The 18,429-nt window shown below is 33.8% G+C and overlaps 1 protein-coding gene across 1 annotated transcript; it reads right to left on the bottom strand.

Annotated features, from left to right (window-relative positions):
- Positions 1-1,722: 1,722 nt before the first annotated feature.
- LOC113688815 (beta-glucosidase 12-like) lies at positions 1,723-7,841 on the bottom strand. The gene is made up of 12 exons (XM_027206618.2): positions 7,835-7,841; positions 6,754-6,806; positions 6,540-6,615; positions 6,319-6,402; positions 6,118-6,205; positions 5,416-5,737; positions 4,886-5,001; positions 4,204-4,406; positions 4,014-4,045; positions 3,700-3,802; positions 2,771-2,879; positions 1,723-2,201 (listed from the first exon to the last, which is right to left on the bottom strand). Exons 1-12 carry the CDS (start codon positions 7,839-7,841, stop codon positions 2,015-2,017), a joined length of 1,380 nt encoding a protein of 459 aa, XP_027062419.2. The 3' UTR covers positions 1,723-2,014.
- Between the last annotated feature and the right edge of the window lie 10,588 nt (positions 7,842-18,429).

The following is an 18,429-nucleotide window of genomic DNA, read 5'->3' as shown; positions in this document are numbered from 1 at the left end:
CTGGACATGGATTTTGAACGCGGCTTCAGTGGCATGAGGACAATATTTTTGCCATTTCGACAAAATGATATATATTGTCACATCTACTATATGCTGCATTTACAACATATTGTCATGGTCTATCAACCAATGAGTGACAAGCATTGATGTCCAAAACATCACACAAAACTTCATATGCATAATAGCCTATTGAAAATGGAACATGACACCTCACAGTCACTTCAACAAATTCTACTGTTTATTATTTAACCAATTCTATAAGGTTCACGAAGCTCTTTAATTGAAAATTTTAACAAATTCATTATGATGCTAGAGATAATATTTCAATAATTACCACCATTAATTACCAAATTAAAGATGTGATTAAAAGTTCTACACTTGGTTCGGAATAATTGATGTCATTGTGTCTCATACTTCCTTCGCAAAAAATTGCGAACCATATACACAGGTTGTTTGTTCTAACAAAGATTATCCCTAGGGTTAGGGATAATCCCGCCAAAACTTGGCAAAGTTTCATCATCCAAAGATGATGCCTTATAACTTAGTTGTCTATAAGGTTGATGTCGACCATATTGAATAAGGATGCGATCGTGAATCGTGAGCAACTCTGTTAGAAACTCCACCATTTTTTCATGATCCAAATTATGGTTAAGCGTTAGAAACTCCACCATTTTTTCAATGATCATTATAGGAGAAGTCTACTCTGATACCAACTGACGCAATGGCAGAAGCTTGAGAAAAAGAGTTACACAAACACACTCTATAAGAAAAACCAATGGTTGATACAAGACCAAACCCCAAAATATCACAAAGATTCAACAAGAATCTAGACCTAGCCTGCATCCAAAGAAAGGGTATAAAATCCAAACAACATGACAAGCATTAAAATTTCAATAATAATGTCAAAAGCCCTCAAAATAACCATAAGAGTGGCTATTTATAGATTACAAGTGTTCTAAACTGAAAAGGAACGAAATTACGCCTAAAATCAAAAAATAACTAAAATTCACAATATGCATCGACCAAGGATCCACGGATGGATCCAAGCCGACAAGGCACGGATCTACCTCGCGGATCTGTGTTGCTACTATCTGGCTTAAATCTAGCCCTGCAATCTGATGCTAGATCCAAGAGTAGGATTGCCTTTTGAAGTGGATTTGCAGGCAAATCCATTGGCTAAGGGATGGATCTGTGTGGATTTGTGCATGCTCAATGCAATTTTGCAGCTCCAACGATTGATTTTCCGTTGCTCCATTGCGAGATCCAGTTGTTATTGTGGACATGCAAGAAATCTCATTACACATCACCATTTGAAAGCAATGCATCTACAATCCAATTTCTAAACTAAGAAGAATCGCTGTACGTTTGAGTTGGAAAGCTTCCCTATCGATCTTTGGTTAAACTTCAATTTGGATGCTTGAACTTTAATTTTAGATACTTTATCCCTTAAAGTATGAAATCTATCATAGTTTAGTCATTACACATTAATGTTGGATAGTTTATCCTCTAAAGCATGAAATCCATTCCACATTAGTCCTTAAACTTAAGTAAGTTTACGGATTAAAGTGAAATGGATTTCCTATGTTATGAAATAAAGTGTCCAACATCGAACTCTGAAAATTAAAGTGAGAATGTGTTTATAGTTTGAAGGTCTAAAATAGAATTTAGCATTGATTTTTTCTTTAAAAAGAGATAGTAGAAAAATCAAAAATTGGCATCATATTACGACAAGTAGAAATCCCCTTTATTATGCAGTACACATCGTGCTTTAGATAGTACAAACAACATAGCATAACACAAAAAAACCAGGAAATACATTTTATGAATCCAGCATTACTCTAAATAGTAAATGATGAATCCAGGCACAAGTTAAAAGCACACTTACAATATTTTTTGGTAAATGAACTTCACGTGAAGTACAAGAAAGTCTCAATAGCACACATACAAATAATTCTTGGTAAATGAACTTGATAGGGAAGTGGTATTGGAGAAAGTCTCCAGACCATTGAAGTCCTCAAGCGTTAGTTTCTTCATCGTTGTGGAGGAAGAACTTAAACCATCCAGCTGACAGTTTTGGATACCTTTTCAGACCATCAGCATAGTCAATGAAGTTCATACCAAAACGAGAATTAAAACCTGTGCTCCATTCTAAATTATCCATCAATGACCAGACATAGTATCCTTTCACATTTGCTCCCTTGCTGCATTAAACACAACAACATGAAAAGCCTTGAAGTCGGCCTTAATTTACTCATTCAATTAAGGAAGATGATTTAGTAGATGTGAATGTTCAGTTTCTAAGAGCTAAATGTACGGGAAAATTAAAAATTTGCGTAGGATTTATGGTCCCTAGGTTTTCTATCCATTTCTTTGGTTAAAAAGGGTACATACTTTGCAAAAGATTCTGAAATTTTCTCTTTGCTTGCTCTTGACTTTTAGTATAAGTTGGATATCCATGTAAATGCTTGTTTCCATCAACTAACTTGAACTATTAGAGGAATAAATTTTTCAGAAATTGGCAGATTTTTTTTTTGCGCCACAACTTGGCAGAATTAGTGATAGCAAAACTTGGTTAGAATTTGCAAGATTATTTGTTTAACCATACATGAGAATAGCAACATCTATTCCAAATAAGATCTCAGTGCTTTAATTTTCATCATATTTATATGTGCATAGATGGCCTAAACGTCAATTTTTTTTTTTTAAGTATGAACCATAAAATGAAAAAAATACTGAACGTAATAACAATAGTAGAAGCCAAAGATCTTACTCTATTGCTTTCTTCAGAAATCGAAGATGCCTGTAGTGATAAGATATCCTTTTGGGGTCAAAAAAAGCTAGCCAGAAAGACAAGTTCTTTTCATTGAACTCATCACGCCCTGCAAGATATGCATATATAGGTCAAAGATTGTTTACGGAATGTGCAATTTGTGACAACTTATAGATGGTAAGATTTATAATTGCAAATATCATGCAACAAGCAGCGCATTTGGTGGAGCTTAACATATTGTATCGCCAGAAAACAAAATTAAATACAGTGCCCAAGATACAAGTGTTCTATTAATTAATCTCCAAATAACATCTTCCATTTCTTTAAACCTACTTAACAATTAATAGATTTAAGGGCAAATTACATTTTACCCCCCTATAGTTTAGTATTTTTGTACATAACCCTCCTATGGTTTCAAAAGTTATATCCCCTCATAGTTTAGATTAAAGTATCAAAGTGATGGAAATGATCATTTGTAACGAAACCATTAAACATGTCAAAATTACCCTTATTTAAAAATTAAAATGACTGATGTAACCAAAATATATAAACATAATATATATGGCATACTAATCCCGTATGGTTTTATGTTTTACCATATAACTCCCTTATGATTTAATATTTTATCATATAACCACTTTATGATTTTCAAAATATACACATAACCCATCATATGGTTAATAAATAATTTTTAACTTTATATAGGGGTATTTTTGAGATTTTAAGCGATTCAGTTATGGATTGCAAATTCCATTAATTTGACACTTTAATCCAAACCATGATGGAGTTATGTATAGCTTTTGAAACCATAGGAGGGTTATGTTCAAAAATACTAAATTATAGGGGGTAAAGTGTAATTTGCCCAGATTTAATAATCATCTAAAAGTAGTGAACCAATAATGCAACTAACTAAGAGTCAATTAACATACCATTCTCAGTAATGTAAATAGGGGGGTTGTTGTATTTCTCTCGAATGTAATCAACATGTTCCAATATTCCTTTTGGATAAACGTAGAGCCAGTCAGAAGCAGCCTGCAAAATGCTGAGATAGTCATCATATTGTGATAGTGATACAAGGACAAAAAAATGCTAGCCCTTGTAAGTGTCAAAAAATTTGTGTTTATCTCTTCAAAGTTTTTCATTGACATGATATGACCCATCCACAAATCAATTCTGCAAAAGCAGGCCTTCTTCATTTTTCGTTGACTTCTGTGATATATAAAAATTAAAGGAAGAGCCTTACCCGTTCTCCAATTGGTTTGCCATTACGGTAAGCTGCAAGAAAGAAATTAAGTTAATATTGTTGAGAAATATGCTGAATTACTAATCGTAATGTTGGAGAGAAGTATTTAATTATCATATAGTAGACTTTGAAGTATTTAGTTCTAAAATTGCATTCCGATTAATGATGAAGGTAAAGGCATTGGACTTACGAGTGCATTTAGCCCGAGAATCCAAAGTGTAAGGAGGACCTGGTTCGTTGAGCACATAGTTAGCAGTGTAGTAGTTGAATCCCAGGAAATCATATGATCCTTTCAAGAGTTCTGATTCCGGTTTAGAAAACTTTGGAAGTCGATGGCCTACAAGAGACCGCATTGAACTTGGATAGTCGCCATGGGTTATGGGATCCATGAACCTGAAATAAGCATGACGAGGGACTTACTGTTCTTATTTGAAGAAGAATGTAGTAAGAATCAAGTATAATTTGGACTTCTATTTGTATGGATCTACAAGTTGACAAATGCATGGCATGGATGTTATACATTACCAACTTTTAATCCATATAATCAAGTTAGAGATCCTAAGATCCCGTTTTACTGATCATCTAATGGTAATTAACAAAAGAAAGCTCATGTTACCCTCAAATATATTGAATTCCATGGATAAAATAGGAGTATTAATATCATTTGTTATTAGAACTTTCGAAAGAAAGTTAATATATGAAAACTTCTTAGTCACAAATTGTAGACAGAAACATTAAGGTACCAAAAACTTCGTACTCAATAACAAAATTAAAAAAAATTAACCTCATGCTCACCTTAAAGTTTAAAGCTTAATTAGCATAATGTATTGGAATTATGAAAAATAATCGCTGGCACTCGTATGCTTTCTCACCATCCAAACATGAAGTCGATTGCCCTTTGTGCAGCATCCCGATCTTCTTTAGTATTGTGGTAAGGTACAGCCCAATTTGACACAAGTGTAATACCAATTTTACCCTTTTGGCTCCTCTGCAAAATGTAAAAAAATAATCCTCCTGTTATATTCAAAATAATAATAATAATATATCACAACACTAGATTTCATTGAAACATATTGAAATAATACACACCTAGTAAGTTATAGGGATAATCTTTAAGAAAGGTCCATTTTAGTTACAGAAATTGGTAAATCCTCTCTAGCTCTTCAGAGTGTCAAAACAGCTTGAATTAACTCTGAGGAATAGCTTAATTTTTTAAATTTTTTTTTCTAATAAAGGAGAGGTGGGATTTAAGAAGTGGAAAAAGGGAGGGGGATTTGAATACAAGACCTCTAATTCCTTAGGGTTCAAACTTAAATTCTCAAACAGATAGATTATTAATTTAAACTGATTAGCAGATGCATCATCTAGGTACCAAAATTTATCATGATATCCAAACTCAAACCTGATACTTCTGCCTGTATAATTGAACAGCAGCAGCATGAGCCAGAAGCTGGTGGTGTGACACTATGTATGGCTCAGTGGCGGCGTTCCCTTGCTTGGGAGCACCAGCAAATTCCGATGCTTGCTGTGAAGTTGCCTTGCTTGAGGGAAACTGGAATGCTATGTCAGTTCTTGCATTAGAAGAATCTCCACGACCAGGTGCCAAAGTGCCCGTTGCGTACCCTCCCACACTGAAGCTCCATGGCTCGTTGAATGTTATCCAGTGTTTCACTCGATCACCAAGTCTGCTGAAGCATAGGTCTACGTAATCCACAAAGTCAATCCTACAAAACCGATAAAACAGTATATTTTAGGCTTCAATTTTCTTTTAAGGCATCAATTTGATAAACAACTAGGGAACTCTAGCCAAAAGTGTGTGCGATTTTGACTAGTAATTGATAAGGATGTCACAGTTTTCAGCTATTCGTTGTAAATAAAATAATACGAGTTCTATATTCCGAGTGACATTTAGAATAGATAAGTCAAATTTATGCCACGCTTTACGGATCCAAGTTTCAATCACACTGTTTTTTATAAATTTTCCCGATCAAGAATCGGTGGAAGTCAAACCTTTTGTCGTATCAAATTGCTCCTCATGCATAAAAAAATTGAAGAATATGTGTATACTGGAATTTGGAAGCATAGTAATTGCAAGTTCACATACACAATCTTCTTGTCAAGAAACCCATGGTATTCATCCTCCAATGCTTGGGGTACATCCCAATGGAAGATAGTCACCATTGGCTTTATACCTGTAATTAAGTATATAGATTTTTCAAACTAAAAGCAATATGTGTATTTGTCAATAACATTATCAAGAGGATAAAATGAAATAAATGTATGTCTTTGAGGGGATGTAATTGACCGTTGGCAAGCAGCTCGTCTATGAGGCTATTGTAGAATTGTATTCCTTTCTCGTTTATCCCAGCTCCATTAGTTCTTCTTCCAGCTAAGAAGCATTACACATTTTGGAAAATTTTTATGAGCGAATTTTTGAATTTCAAAACAATTATATGGCTGATAAAGATAGAATATTCATCATTTGAACCAAAAGTTTTTCTAGTTCGAGGTCACTATGGTTCTTACTAGGCAATATTCTAGGCCATGAGATTGAGAATCTGTAGGAATCAAGTCCCATTTCCTTCATCACCCGCACATCATCCTGAAAAATGTTTAAAATTCACCACATAGTAATGATTTTCTTCGAAAGGAAAGAAAACGAAAACAAACGTAACTTATTTTCTTTCTTGAAAAGCAAAGCCCAAAATGCAAATAAGAGTTTCAGCAGTCACTACTGTACTTTGTAGTGGCGATAATGTGCAATGGCATCGAGTCCTCCAGCTTGAACAATTTCTACAATTTAAAGTTAAAATAGAACAGAAAAAATGTTATCAGAAGTCATAGAAACTGTAGAATATGTGAAATGTGGCACAAAAATTGTGCCTAATTTTGATTTCTTAAGCTGCATCCTGTTCTTGGAGAAGATTAAGATTTGACGTCAATTCAACTTAACAAAATTTCTTGGATTTGGGACAGTTGACTCGCCATTTTAATGTTTTGGAAGATTTCATCTGGAGAGTTGGTTTTTGCACAAAAAATGGTGTGTGCCCTTCATTTGTTGTGTAAATGCCAACTCTCCAGATGAAATCTTCCAAAACATTACTCTTCTGGGCAAAAAATTGATGTCTACCCTTGCAGAAAACTATAACATGTTATTGACAAAATTAGTAAAAATTTGGTCAAAAAGAAAAAAAGTAATGCGTCTAAGGGATCCTTCAGTAGGGAACACATGACTCTCTGGTGTCTCCATTTTGTGGGTTTTAGGCAGTGATTTTCAGTTAGTTCATATTAGAGGCCTATTTATAGGTGGAATGAAAGGGGGGTTTGATGGGGTATGGAATCCAATCTCTTTTCTTTTCTTTCTTTTTTTTTTTGACGAATTAATGGTGGAGATGGACACATCCTTTCGTCTATTCTCACAAGTAACCGTGCCTTTGATCGTACCGTTTTATTTATTCTTTTTTTAAAAAAAAAGAAAATGACATTCTTTGAAATTTGGACCTTAAATAGGTTTGGAATGCTATTTTTAAGATTTTTTTATAAGAAAATGTATTTTAGTGATTTGATGTATGTGAGATAAAAATGCATTAGAAAATGTATTCACGGAAGACATAAAAATTTTTTGGCAAAAGATCACAATCCAAACAATTATATTGTAATTTTTTGGATATTTTTGTAGAAAAATTTCCTGTAGCATTTTTTCAAGATGTGATGTATGTAAGATAAATAAAAATAATTAAAAATATTATATCTAATATTCTCACAAAAATCCAAAAAAAATTGTTCTACAGAAAATGCTATCCAAAGAAGGCCTAAAGTACCGGGCATGCTTGAACCCCCCCCCCCCCCTCTCTTTCCAGCTTAATAGGTGAGATTATGTGTTATTTTGAGCTTATCCTTTTTGCATTCTAGTCATAGGAAAATGGTTACTACTTAATTGGTGGTTTTAATAATTTTATTATTAGTATGAATTAATTCCAGAAGCCTTAGCTATGAATATTGTTAGCTAGAAACTAGTACTCTAGTAGTACAAATGTTGTTAAAAAATTGAAAAAAAAAAATGTATGAGGTTTTGGTGTACTAATGGAGTTTAAACGGGAAAGTTGGATGCTTTGTTTTTTCCATGGAAATAGCTGGCATGTTCACACGTAATTTCTCAATCAATGCTGGACCCTGCGATGCAGAGGCCTATGCACAAGTATGCAGAAACTCCAGTCCGTTCACGCTTTGTTGATAAGTCCGTTTACATAGAAAATTATCTGGGGAAAGAAATAATTGATTGAGGCGTCTTTGGATAGATGATTATTTGAAAAAAAATTATAACATAATATTATAATGATAGTGGGGTGGGATTTAAAAAACGAAAAACGGATAAGGGGACTGATCAGAAAGCATATTTATGATACAAGAAAAAAAAAATCATTTACATGCCCGAGATTGGATGGCCGGAAATTTCTGCTTATGTGTCTGATGAATGTTGCCATTTGTGATCGAAGTAATGGTCAAAACAAAGGTACGTTCAGCATCAAAAATTTACTCTCAGCTGACAAGCTGGTGGTGGAAACGTAGGTGAAGCAGTGAAGAAGGTAAAGATGCATAAATGAAGTTTGGTCCGCCGATAAAATTAAAGCTTACGCGTTAAGCACAGTTTGCTGCAGTTCTTCATTGCTTTGGAGAAGGTTGGAATTTGGATGCTTTTACCAAACTTGCTTTTGGCATTTTGTGTTTTGTTAGAGAACACTGAATATATTTTGATGATGACACATTAATTTTTTAGGATAAATTACACTTTACGCCCTGTAGTTGAGTATTTTTTACATAATCCCTTATAGTTTCAAATACTATACATAACTCTCTCATGATTTGAATTAAAATGTCAAAGTGACAGAAATGATCATTCGTAACGGAAACTTTAAAAAATATCGAAATTACCCTTATAAATACATGACACACTAATCTCGTATGGTTTTATATTTTATCATATAATCCCTTATGATTTAATACTTTACCATATAATCCCCTTATGATTTTTAAAATATACATATAACCCCTCTTAGTTAATAAATAATTTTTAACTTTACATAAGGGTAACTTTGATATTTTAGGTGATTTCATTACGAATGATCATTTCCATTATTTTGATACTTTAATCCAAACCACGAGAGGATTATATATAACTTTTGAAACTATAGGGGAATTATGTAAAAAAATACTAAACCACAAGGAGATAAGTGTAATTTGTCCTTTTTTAAAGTTCGTATGCTATGTGTAAAATTTTCTCTAGTCTAGGTAGAAACATTGAACATTTATATCGTTTTTTTTCCTGAGTAACATCTGGAAGAGAACATACGTCTTAAATCTTTAATTTTAGATAAATCAAGATTAAGTGTAGTTGTTAGTTTTTTCATCCAAATGGCTACACTTTTTTCCTTTTTTGGTGTATGGACTAAAAAAGCTATACGAGATAAATAACCGCTGTGGTTAGCTTTGACACGATTTCATTAACTCAAGCTAAAAATTTGGGCAAAAAAATGCATATTACAAGTTTCACTGAAGCTTTAGGCTCTATTTGGATTGAGAGTCTTTAAGGTATTTTTTTAAAATAAAATTTAAAATAGTTGTCGTTTTTAAATATTCCATGGAATGGTGCTTTTGCGATATTTTATAAAGATTGCCTCAAATTTGCCCATAAAATGACCAGAAAGTGTCAAAAATGGCCATAAACAAATGTGTTTTACCTGAAACTTTAGGGATAAAATTATCCAACACCCCAAATAATGGGGATGAAAAGTGCATTTTTCCCATCTTAATTAAGGCTAATATCTAGACTTTTTTTTCCCCTCACGCAACATCATCTGTTATTTGTTCTGTCTTACTCGAAAAGAAAAGGGAATCCCAATTGTGTTATATGAGAGATTAAAATAAAAATACGCATGTAGACTAGAGGAATGCACTATTACTGCATGGTCCAAATTTTTAATTGCAAGTGCAACATTTTGAATATTCAACCTACAACCCAAAGGGACATTAACCTCCCTTTTTAGTGGTCAACTTAGCAAAGACAAGCTGATTAAGGCCAATATTTAGACAAGCAAGCTGAAATGTTCACTAGTCCGAAGTTGAAATTTAGCGGCCAACTTGTTTGATACTAATTAAGTTCCTGCTCATAATTAACTTTTGGCATTTAATTGTCATAGAATATTTTAATAAATGAAGTTTTTGCATCTATAATACTTTGGACGAGAAGGAGAAACGTGAAATAAAAAATAAAATAAAAAAAGCCATAGAGAGTACTTTGAACAATAGAGTGGGGGATATCTTTTTTTCTTTTCTTTTCTTTTTTTTTGCTGACGGAGTGGGGGATATCACAGGACAAGAAATTAAGAATAGGCCTCAGTTTAGAATTACAAGAGAAGTGGACAACATAAGGCCTTTTTGGTACGTACATTTATTCCGTTGTAAAAATTAAGAAAAAAATTAATCCTTCTTGAGTTCATTACTATCATCTATATTTTTCACAATATTAGTAAAGTTGGAGGAATAGAATAAAAACACAATCATTAGTATAAAAATCTTGAAATTTCATAATTGGTTTGGACAATTTTGGTAAATTAGAGAAAATGAGATCTGACATTTTATCCCCTAAAAATATACTATTAATGTCTGATTTTATATCAAGACATTTATACCATGTCTGGAGAAGGCAATGGGAATGAAGGACATGTGACGCCCCCACTTCTCCCTAAGACGAACCAGAGGGTATCCGCGGGACGCCTACCCAACTCTCGCCAGGACTCAAGCAATTTTCATTCAAGTTTAATGCAATACTAGACATCACAACTAGGTAAGGCAAATCAAATAATGCGGAAGCTTTCAAACTTAACAACTTAAATGATTACCCAAACCTTACATAGAATATCCAAGGATACTTCAATTCCCAAAATATAAACATCCAGGTACATCAAATATTCCAGTCATACATTAAAATCCCAAAATACATCCAATCAAGAGGTCTAGCCCAAATTACATTAGAAACCCTAAGCCAAAAGTACATCAAACGGGGTTTCTCCGAGTTCGCTCCATGTCCAATCCTGTTAAGGAAAACAAATCTACAGGGTAAGCCAATAGCTCGTGAGGCCAAGAACACACATGCGAGCACGTTGTTCAAGTAACAATCCCAATTTAACAAATAGAGCAATGAAATTTCAATATATAACAATTCGAGCGAGAAAATTAAACAAAAACAATTCAAGGATATAGGAGCTCTCAGGAGCTATTTTCCACTTGCTTCGCCACGGCTCGATCCGATACCCCCTCGTGATGACACTCCGTCATCCGAGTGGGTATTATATCCGTGGAAACTTCACTTATTACTTCCTCCGGCCAACATTCCACCCTCTCGATCTGTAACCAAACACGTACGAAAAAGGCAATACTCGTCGAGTATGCCGCACGAGATCTCAAGAGATCAAGTTTTGATTTTTGAACACGCACGAAAAGGGCGATACTCCACGAGTATGCCGAACAAGATTTCAAAAGATCAAGTTGTGTTTTGTTATTCTCTTGGTTTATCAAGCTTCTCGACCAAGCCCATGCTGGCTCGAGTTGCAAGATTGGCTAAGAGAATTGGGCGTCTCCATAAGTCGAGGAGATTCACTCCACTCGACAACACGACACGCACGGCAACACGACATGCACACGAAAACGGGTATATTTTAGTCGACGAGATTCACTCAAATCGACTTTGAAAACCAAGTTAATGCAAGTAAAATTCGAGTAAAGGAGAGCGAGTACGATAAAGTACACACTCGTCTCATCAAGTGATATTCACATATATAAGCAGGTAAATCAAGTAAACACGACAAGTCATGCACTTGACACTCACCAATTCAAAAGTAATTGAGTGAGAAAATCTTTAGTTGTCCCCTCCGGGATTCTCTTCAAGACTCGCTTGAGCACCTGAAGCAATTAACAAGTATTTTTCACTCACAATCACGTATTAATCAAGAAAGGAGTTACACTCATTTGGACTAGTCAATACCTCAAACCAAGAACCTTAGCCACTCAAAATAAAGGTTCAAAAGTGAGGTTTTATTAACACAAGAAAAACTGATTTCCTTCATGAAATCAAGTTTAAAGCGACCAATTATCATCAAGAAGGAATAACGAGTTTTCAAATTTTCATTTTCTAAGGAATCGGCAAATTTCAGCTTTGCGCGTCAAATTTTGAAAAATCAGATCTTGCACTCAGTAGGTCCAAAATTAGAAAACTTGGTACCGTTGGAAACCTCTTAGAAAGTACTAAAAGTTCTTAGAAGACAATTTTCCATGATTTCAAACGGAAGGTATCCAAAAATTAGCTCAAAGTTGCTGTTTTGGGGCAATAAAGACAGTTTTAGGTTGGTTTTTGGCCAACTTTGAAAATTTGGCTAAATTCACTTGATTGGAACTAGCCTTGAAATTTGGAACACCATTAGAGTTACAATCCAAGTTTACAACAAAACAATCGGAACAAGAAACGGAGTTTTGAGCACTAAGATATGGCAACTCAAAGTTACCAAAATTTTCTTGGGAAACAAGGGTTTTTCCAAAATCAAGTCACGGACTTTGGAAGTTTAGTTGAGCAATGAAACGGCCTTGGAATAACACCAAATTTAGCAGTATAATACTACCATATAAGGGTTGTTCCTCTATCAAATTTCATGGATAAATAAGCATAGAAAGTGGGTTAACAAAACTGTTGAAATCACAAGAAATTCTAAGGCTAAGCTGCCTTTGAATTTCCGTCTTGCCGTTTCCAAACATTTGGTCAAGGAAAACCTCCGAACATGGTTCATTAGTGTAGGCAAGGCCTAAGGAACATTCATGGTACATTTGGTAGGTGTTTAACACCAAGAAATTCAATTAGCAAGTCTACACCAAGCCTTGCATCAAATCTGTCCAAAAGTTAGGGTTTTCAAGAGCAGGGCAGGTTCTGTATTTTAATCACAAATTACTCATCTTAACTCAGAATTGAGTATGGTTTACGGCGTTAGAAAATAAATTAATAGGGCTATAATTTCACAGAAGAAATCATTCTGAAACTCGGCACACAACTAGCTCGAATTCGAGCCTCAAGTTGCAGCCTCAGCATTTCGTTCCAGGAAAACAGAGAAACAGAACAGCCGAATTTAAATGGTTGGTTCGGCTCACATACATGGAACCAGAATGTGAATTTTATAGAGTTGGAAAGGTGGGAATGTCTAGTTTTAAATTCCGCTGACGGCACTCGATTTCAACATCGGAGCACAGAGTTATGGACGAAACAAGAAAGCTGGTCTAAGCATTTCGGGAAGAATTCCAGGTTTACTAACTTTGTGAAATCAATTCATTTGACCAACCAAACCTCAATATTTTTCAATGAAATTTGGTACACTATCTATACAACATATAAACATCATATATAAGTCATTACAACCTCAAAATTTCGCAAAAAGGGGCACGATCAAAACAGGGGCAGAATTGGAACTTTTTCCCTCATGCACTCCTTGAAGTTTATATTAGCTATGCACCATTAATCTACCATTTTGAGCCCTAAACCAACATTAAATCCATCATCAAGCATCACATCAGCCATCAACCCAAAAGTGGGAGTTCATAGAGCCCACATTCAAAATTTTCCAACAATAACAAACCACCCACATGAATATCTAAACTCATAAGTGTCAAACAACCTCCACAAACCAAGATTATAGTGTTAGATCATTACTTACTTTGGTTGATGAACTAGGCAGAAATTTCGGTCCTCTCTTGGTCCAAGAAAACCGTGGAAAGTTCCCTTTTTTTGTAGCTAGATGAACTCTCCAAGTGTTAAGCTAAGTGTGTGTGAAATTTGGAGTGAAACGGAGGAAGTTTGATGGAGAAATTGAAGGAGAAAGTTGAAGCTTGGAGTGTTCTTTTCTCTTGTGTTGCTCGGCTGATGAGAGCAGAAAAAGAAGAGTAATTGCTGATGATAAGCTTCTGTGAGAAGCTTTAAGATTTGGCCAAAGTTTGTTTCAAAAGTCAACTAGGAATAGTGCGCGTACGCGCGCGTTTTGTGCTCGATTCCCCTCGAGTTTATTTCACTAGTGCACTAAACCTCTAATGCACTTATATTCATATAAATATTATTCACTCTTACTTACCCCAAAATAAAGGTCTAAAGTTCCTCAATTAATCGCGCGCGTGAAAACGCGTATCTCCACTTTAAGCGCGATAGAGTGAAATTTCCGAAAAATTCTTATAACGATCGTACCACTAACTATCACTTGAGTACTTAAACCTAAAATTACCTATTTTAGGACCATCGTGCAAGTCTCCAATTTTCCAACGTCATTGTACCCTTAAATTGGTTATCGTTCCCAAACGTGCATTCACTATTTTCATTTAACGGGTTTCAAAAAATTAATTTTTGAAACGAGCCACTCTAAAAATATAAGTAAGTCATAGATTAATGTAATTATGTCTCAAGAGGCTAGAAAATAATATTCGGAGTAAATGGCCAAGTAAATAATTAAATGAGCTCGAAATAAGAATTTAATATAAGAAAATTTGCGAGTCCTCACAGGACAGGTACTCCATGCCAAACACCAAAAAGAAAACGTGATTATTTTCCCCTTTTAAAAGAAGAAGAAAGAATGGTGAGATTAATAGCTTTGAGAATATGTATCTTATGTTCTTTATTATAAAGTCAATAAGCAATATCAAAAGCCTAATCACAAAGAAAGAATGAAACTTCTTTGCCCCATAATTAAGGAAAAAATGGAGTTTGTCTTGATTACACCGTGTTGTTGGGATGTATTTTGCAGTCTATATTAACGTTAGCCACTTTGCATAAACTTCACAAAAAGGGCTTCAAACAATTAATCTTTTTTCATAATAGCATTAAAATGTTTCTCATTTAAACTGCTTGCATGAAAGAATCCTAAGTAGGGGTGGGCAAAATTATCCGCTAACCCGAAAATCCTTCATATCCGATCCGATCCGATCCGAAAATTAGGATATCCGATTTTTATTATTTGATCGGGTCAAAAGAGGGTCGGGTACCTGCTAAGATGCAGGGCGGGTTAGAGTCACATAATTGAAAATCTGCGGGTACCCAATCCGCCCCGCATATATATATATATTTTTTATTATTTTTATTTTTATTTTTATACACGCACTATAAAATAATAAGTTAAAACTAAATAAGTAATTTTATTGAATAAATTGCATTACAAATATGAGAGACTATAGTTTATTTACAAGATTCATTTGTAGAGGCCATGATCTTATATTTTATAGAAAAAAGTTTAATTAATGTGGAACATATATATTAAAAATTGTGCTCCTCATTTCAAACTTTTGTTGATTTTGAATTCTTTTAATTTTTTTCCTTTATCTTATATTCTCTTCACATGCTTGTTTCTTAGTGGGAAATCTTTTTTTAGAAAAAAAATTTATTAAATTTTAGATGAATGTGTAAAATATAAAATTAAATTGGTATAAATCATTTTTTTTTAAAAAAATTAATGATAAATGAGGCGGAGCAGATACCCGCTGACCCGACCCTATCTCAGCGGGTACCCTATAATCGGGTACCCGCTGATATGCGGGGCGGGTAAAGGTCAGAAAATGGCTGACCCGCAAGGTGCGGGTCGGATCAGTCAAATAGTGAATGGGGCGGGTACCCGACCCGCGCCCACCCCTAATTCTAAGTACACTGAAAAAGTCTCCTTTATAATTGTTTTGCAACCTGCCTGGCTAAATTTATACAATAGAAAAATTTCTAGCATAGATAATAGGGTTTTTGGGGCAGATATTTAGTGGGCACTCGTAACTGCACATAAATCACTCCTAACATGTTATGTGAATATACACACTAATAATTATCATACCTTACATTTATACACTATTCCTATTTAACTTTTACTTTTCCAAAATATTATATTTGAACTCTATACTAGGCGCTCGATAGATAAACCCTAGATAATATTCATAGACATATTTGTTGAACTCATCGATTGCCCAAGGTTTCCCAATTTAAATTCGACAAAGTACGAAAAATCAATAGTTGTTACCAAAAATAGTTTAAAAAAACATACAAGACCGCCACTAAGGTCTATATTATTTCTATTCCAAATGTTATATTGGGTGTTTGATGTGAATATAATTTTGTTGGCTGCTGTACCATGTTTATTGATTTATTGTTTATGTTTCCTACTTATTACAAATTTGTGGCTTAATTCCCTACCTTACATGCAACAATAATTATTGATTTACATATTCAGACTTTATTTCTAATACCAAAAAGTAAGAGTTCCATAATGCCATAATAATTGACTGTCTTGTTTTTCCTTGAAAATATAAATTAGGGTGCTAAATTACCTAATATTGAGAATAAAACAACAAATTCTCTTAAATTTTTCTCTTTCTCTTAACTTCTTATTTGATATTAGCATTTTTGTTAGAAATCAACGCTAAAATAACACTCTTCTAAGATTTTTTTCATAAAAAATTATTGCATTTGTGATTCAAGATTTAGGCCCATACTACGCGTTGGTCAAAGTGCTAGGTCATGGTTAGAAAACAAGATATAGACAACAGATTTGATAATAATACGCCTTAGAAAGAATGCTTTCGAACAACTCTTCCCAAAAACCCATGCATTGACATTGTCAATGCACGAAAGGTTAACCACTTAAACCAATGAATTATAAACCCTTCATGTCGATTTCCGAGGTTCCCTAATTGTAACAAAACCATCCAAACCAATATGGTCGGCTTCTCTATCAGCCAAATTGAAAAGCGATTTATTAGCTTCAAAACTTGACCTAGTCCACATATGAATTAACTGGTGAATATGCATTAACCTAATAGTTTCTAACTTTTAGTTTTTTGTCCACAAAGTAATCGAATAAGTACATTTTCTTCCCCGTGCTTTACCAGAAAATATATTTTGTGTGGATAGTTGTTAGTTTAATAACATGAATTTTAAAGATGTGAAAAAAAAATAAGAAAAGGAAATAATTGAGTTGGTCATTCGACAGAGGGTAAAGTGCATCGCGAGTTACCAAACTTCTATGATGTCTCATCTAACTTACTGTACTCTACTTTATGCTAATTAATCCACTAAACTCTTGGAAGTGTTCGATTGGGTCATTTTGTCTCTTCTCCCCTAGTCAAAAGTGAAGGAATTTAAGCATGTAATTGGCACAACACATTTGAGGGTCATTTTTTGTTAGTTTTTAGATAAAAATAATAATAATATAGTGGGGTAAGTGAAACTTTAGTGACTATTAGCGTGCTTTTATGAAAAACATTTTTGGAATTTAAAGAAAAATAAATGGAAATTTTCTCAGAAAAGAAAATTATAAACAAGTGGCCATTGCAGTCCTAAATCTTTTAGGAAAATGATATAAGAATTTTAGCAAGACAAGATTTATATTTAAGGAAGGAAGACATTGAAAAACTTCGATAAGAAACACAACATAACATTTACGGAAATATTGTAATTGTGAATGGTTAAAGTAGAACAATAAGAAACTTAGGAAGAATTGTTGTTTTGATCCCCAATATTTGGTCTATGTGCCAAATCGCTCTCTAATATTTTAGCCAAAACAAATTTGGCCCAAAAAATTTTTTATTTTGGAAAAATTTAGGACAATTAATGAAAAATCGCAATAGCTAATGGCCAAAATCAAATTGGTGTTACTAAAAAATTTTGACTTTACATTTTCAGTCCATAATATTTGAAGTTTTGGTTGATATGGTCCCTTACGTTTCAAGTAGCTATAGTTAGAGGTTTTAAGATGAAATGGAAAGTCAATTCAATTACATATATGACAAATATGTTCCCAAATTTCTATGAGAATTCATGAAAATATCTTTGTTATATAAGTTACAATCTGATAAAATAAAAAAAGAAAAGGAGAATTCTAGCATTAATATTAAAACTTTATTATCATCACTACTAGTCTACTAGACAAGTTCTTGAATCACTTGTGCACATAGTAAGGATAATATGATAATAAATTCTCATCTGGAGAGTTGGTATAAATGCTATGGACAAAAATAGTGAAATTTTGGTCAAAGGCGAAAAAGTAAGAGTTTGAAGAGAAAATGAAAACGATCAATAGAAAGTCGAATTATGAACTGCATAACAAATGTTAGAAACTAAATAAGTTTACACTTTTCCGTAACCAAAAATGGTTTTTTTTTGTAAATAACTTGTGTTAAAAAAAAAAAAATTCGACGACTTGTCATTGAAGTCAGAACTTCCTGCGCTGCATTAACGCGTTTAGTGGTCCACTAATAAATTGACATTTATTTTTGTGGAGAATAAACGTCCAAAATTGTGGATAACTTTTTGACATTTATCTATGCTAGTCCATCAATAAATGAATTTGAAACTTTGACT

Source organism: Coffea arabica, chromosome 1e (genome assembly GCF_036785885.1).
Source record: "Coffea arabica cultivar ET-39 chromosome 1e, Coffea Arabica ET-39 HiFi, whole genome shotgun sequence".
Taxonomy (NCBI): Eukaryota; Viridiplantae; Streptophyta; class Magnoliopsida; order Gentianales; family Rubiaceae; genus Coffea; species Coffea arabica.
Note: the sequence above shows the minus strand (reverse complement) of the source record. Positions and strands in the feature narration are given on the sequence as shown.